Below are 4192 nucleotides of genomic sequence, written 5' to 3' on the forward strand. Positions count from 1 at the left end.
GTTGAAAGAACATGGTATCTTTTGCAATAGGGATTTACCTTCTGTCTCCAGGAGATTGGGGGAAATGGTCAAGGGCAATAGCAATAGCTTACAGTGAATTTTGTAAGTCTCTTGGACAGTCCTGATCAACAACTTGAAAGATGGCTTCTCATGTCTGGAGTTGGAGTCTTTGTTATGTGACTTTTGCCTTTTTGGAACATTATCAGTCACAATGGGATGCTTTCATTTAAAATGTACATATAGATTTTTCATATTGACTTACATATATTATAGGTATGTTAGGTAAATAATAATAGTATGACTGCTTAAGTGTTTTTCAAACATCCTCTTATTATACCACCTCTTTTTCATTATTAGTACCCTGCTTCTCAATAGTTAGAGCTACCTTGTTTTTCCAAATAAACCTTCAGATCACTGGTGCTCTACTATTATTTTGCTCTCTGTTGCTCTTACACCCACCCCCGAAATGGTTCCTTTTTACTTTATGAGTTTCTGTAGTTACTGCTGTCTATGTACTCACATCTAAAGATATTAAGTTGGACCCTCAGCTGAGAGAGAACATACAGCAGCTATCTGTCTGGATATAGAATACCTCACTCCATAGAGTCTTTACTTGGGAACATTCATTTTATGATTTCTTACATTTTCAAGATCCTTTGAGAGAGATTTTACTAACACACTAGTTTATGACTGTTGGTGTTTTGTCTAAGCTCCACCTGTAGCCAGGTATGCTCCGCCCCAGAGATCTGGCCCACTATAAGAGGGGCTACTTGCTCCTCCTCTCTCTCTTTGCTCTCCGCTCTCCCACATGCTCTCACCTCTCTGCCCCTTGGGCTCTCCTCCTCTCCCCCTCTACATGGTCATGGCCGGCCTTCACTCTACTTCTCTCTCTCTCTTTCACTCTCTACCTTTCTCTACCACTAACTCCCATCCCCTACTCTGAATAAACTCTATTCTATACCATGCCTGTGTGTCTGTGGTCCCTCAGGGGGCAGAGGTCCCCAGGCAAGGGCCTGCCTGAGCATCCCCTTCCCCAGGCCACTGTGTCACACTCCCTTAACCCCCCCATCCTCCTCTTTCTAAGCCCTCTCAATGACTTTATTCTACTTCATCTCTGCCAATCTAGTAAGACAGAAAGAACAGCTAATTGTTACTTCATTTTATATTTCTATGGTTTCTATGTTTGAATTGATTCTTTACGTGATCAGTTCTTTTCTCATTTGTATTTCTTCTGTGACTTGCTTGTTAAAAGTTCTTTTCCCAAGAGGGGAAGTACATCAGCCAATAAATTGCTTTCCTTGGAAGCAAAAAGACTTGAGTTCAATCCCTAGAAAACATTAAAATTTATGCCAGGCATGATGTCACGGGCTTATAGTCTGTGGAGGGAGAAACCAAAGTATCCTAGGTACATGCTAGCTGGGACTGGCTAGTCCCAATTTTTTTCTGTTATATTTAGTGTATCTGGTCTTATGTTGAGGTCTTTGATTCACTTGGATTTGAGTTTTGTGCAGGGTGATAAATATGGGTCTATTTCCATTCTTTTACATGCAGACATCTAGTTAGACTAGTACAATTTGTTAAAGATATTTTCTTTTTTTTCCATTATAAGGTTTGGGCTTCTTTATTAAAAATTAAAGTATCCATAGGTGTATGGGTTTATTTTGGGGTCCTCTATTTGATTCCATTGAACTACATTTCTGTTTCTGTACCAATATTGTACAGTTTTTATTACTATTGCTCTTTAGTACAACTTGAGATCATGGATGGTGATACCTACAGAAGTTCTTTTATAGTACAGGATAATTTTGACTATCCTGAGGTTTTTAATTTTCCATATGAAGTTGAGAATTTCTCTTTCAATGTCTGTAAAAAAAAAGACTGTGTTGGAATTTTGACGAGAATTTTATTAAATCAGTAGATTGTTTTTGGTAAGATGACCATTTTCACTATATTAATGCTACCAATCCATGAGTATTACCCCCAAACTATTCTTGAGTTTGATTGTGAATTTTCTATTAATTTTACTGAGATACTGTTACCTGAACTACTAAGATGTAAATAAATTTCTTAATAATACCTTAATCTTTGATATACTAACTCTCTGCACACATTGCACACCACAATTTCTTCTTCATAGTCTGTGCACACTCTTTGGAATACCATTTTTAGACTTAGTTTATATTGTCTTTCATATGTCCCGAATGTCACTTTTATCTAGCATCTCCCTCAAGTGTTCTGTTCCAGTACTGCCATAATCATGTTATTATTTCACATTTACCTTTCCACATTTGTCACGATTGCAATTCATATTTTCTTCATTATTTCTGAACAATCGTTTCATGCATCATAACAATTCCAGTTGGTTTTTCTTTCACATATGAATTTTAACCCTCCTGTCATAACTAACCAGAGAGACTTTTTTTTTTCTTAATGTCTCTGAATAGTTTATTTTGCATTTAAGTAAGTCTATGTACCATGTGTGCCTAATGATTAGGCACCAACAGGGGGCATCATATTCTCTCAAACAAAAGTTAAATGCATTTATAAGTTGTCATGCAGGTCCTGAGAATGGAATCTGGGTGTTCTGGAAGAGCAGAGAGTTCTCCTAACATCAGAGTCATATTTCTAGCCCTCCTAGGAGGGTTTAAACGATATTGCATTTTTATCTATTTAAAAGCAGCAGTGGTTTTAGTTAAAAAAAAAACAGCAGTGGTTATAAAAAGGATTTAAAGAATGGAGGATGAGGCAATTTTACACTGCAAACAAACATTTAGAATAAAAATAATTCTTTATATTAATCAGAACATGTTAGACAGAAAATTATAAAATCCAAGAACTACCCAATTATATATCAGATTTAACACATGCCCCTTCTATATGACTGAAGGTCATGAACTCAATCATACTGTGTTCTTACTGTTTCTTATAAATAGGTAAATTCGAAAACATCTCAATGGGAAGAAAAAATCAGACCTTTGTAGATGAGTTTCTGTTGCTGGGTCTTTCACAAGATGCACAAACTCAGATCCTACTATTTGTTCTTTTCTTCATTGTTTACATTCTGACTGTACTTGGAAACCTCTTCATCATTATCCTCATCCTCATGGATTCTCGACTCCATACACCCATGTACTTTTTTCTTAGAAACCTCTCTTTTGCTGATCTGTGTTTCTCAAATAGCATTGTTCCTCAAGTCCTGTCCCACTTTCTGGTAAAAAGGAAAACTATTTCCTTTTGGGGATGTGTGACACAGGTAATTGTCTCCCTTCAGATTGGGTGTACAGAGTGTGCACTACTAGCAGTGATGTCCTATGACCGGTATGTGGCTGTGTGCATGCCACTGCACTACTCCACCATCATGACTCAACAACTATGTCTGCAGTTGGCCCTAGGGTCCTGGGTCAGTGGGTTCCTAGTATCTTTGGTAGATACTGCTGTTGCTTTCCATCTTCCATATCAAGGGCAAAACATAATCAGCCATTACTTTTGCGAACTTCCTGCCCTCCTGAAGTTGGCTTCAGCAGATACTTACAGCACAGAAATGGTCATCTTTGCAATGGGTGTGGTAATCCTTCTAGCACCTGTCTCCCTCATCCTCATCTCCTATTGGAACATCATCTCCACTGTGATTCAGATGCATTCTGGAGAGGGGAGACTCAAAGTGTTTTCAACCTGTGGATCTCACCTTGTTGTTGTTGTCCTCTTCTATGGGTCTGCAATATTTAACTACATGCAGCCAAACACCAAATCCAGGAAGAAACAGGATAAGATAATGTCTGTGTTCTATACAGTGATGACTCCAATGCTAAACCCCATAATTTATAGTCTTCGGAACAAGGATGTCAAAAGTGCCTTCAGGAGATTAGCTGCAAGAGTGGCCTTCTTTCAGAAGCAGTGACCTGTGTGTCTGTGTTTTATCACCATGGTAATATCTTTGAAAATGGAGCAGGATTTTGCAAGACAATTATGAAGTGTGTCATTTCAGGAAGAATTGTGAAACAGAGCACATTGAGCAAATGGTAACCACTCTAAGCCAGAGCACAAACATAAGTGACAAAGGTATAAAGCTGGGTTGTCTTTGATTTTGAGAAGTAAAATGAACTATTTTAGTGAGTGTATAGTTAATTAATCTACCTTGGAACCCATTTAGGCCTAGCATATCCAAATATGCTGGCACATGCCTCAAATCCCA

The 4192-nt window shown here is 38.0% G+C and overlaps 1 protein-coding gene across 1 annotated transcript; it reads left to right on the forward strand.

The window, feature by feature from the left end:
- Positions 1-2953: 2953 nt before the first annotated feature.
- On the forward strand, positions 2954-3898 carry LOC127680130 (olfactory receptor 2D3-like). The gene has a single exon (XM_052175698.1). The coding sequence runs from the start codon at positions 2954-2956 to the stop codon at positions 3896-3898; it is 945 nt and encodes a 314-aa protein (XP_052031658.1).
- Positions 3899-4192: the final 294 nt, after the last annotated feature.

Source organism: Apodemus sylvaticus, chromosome 1 (genome assembly GCF_947179515.1).
Source record: "Apodemus sylvaticus chromosome 1, mApoSyl1.1, whole genome shotgun sequence".
In the NCBI taxonomy this organism is placed as follows: domain Eukaryota; kingdom Metazoa; phylum Chordata; class Mammalia; order Rodentia; family Muridae; genus Apodemus; species Apodemus sylvaticus.

Bases quoted from the DNA above. Each gene is read 5' to 3' on its own strand.
- LOC127680130 (XM_052175698.1), top strand. From the start codon at position 2,954: ATGGGAAGAAAAAATCAGACCTTTGTAGATGAGTTTCTGTTGCTGGGT.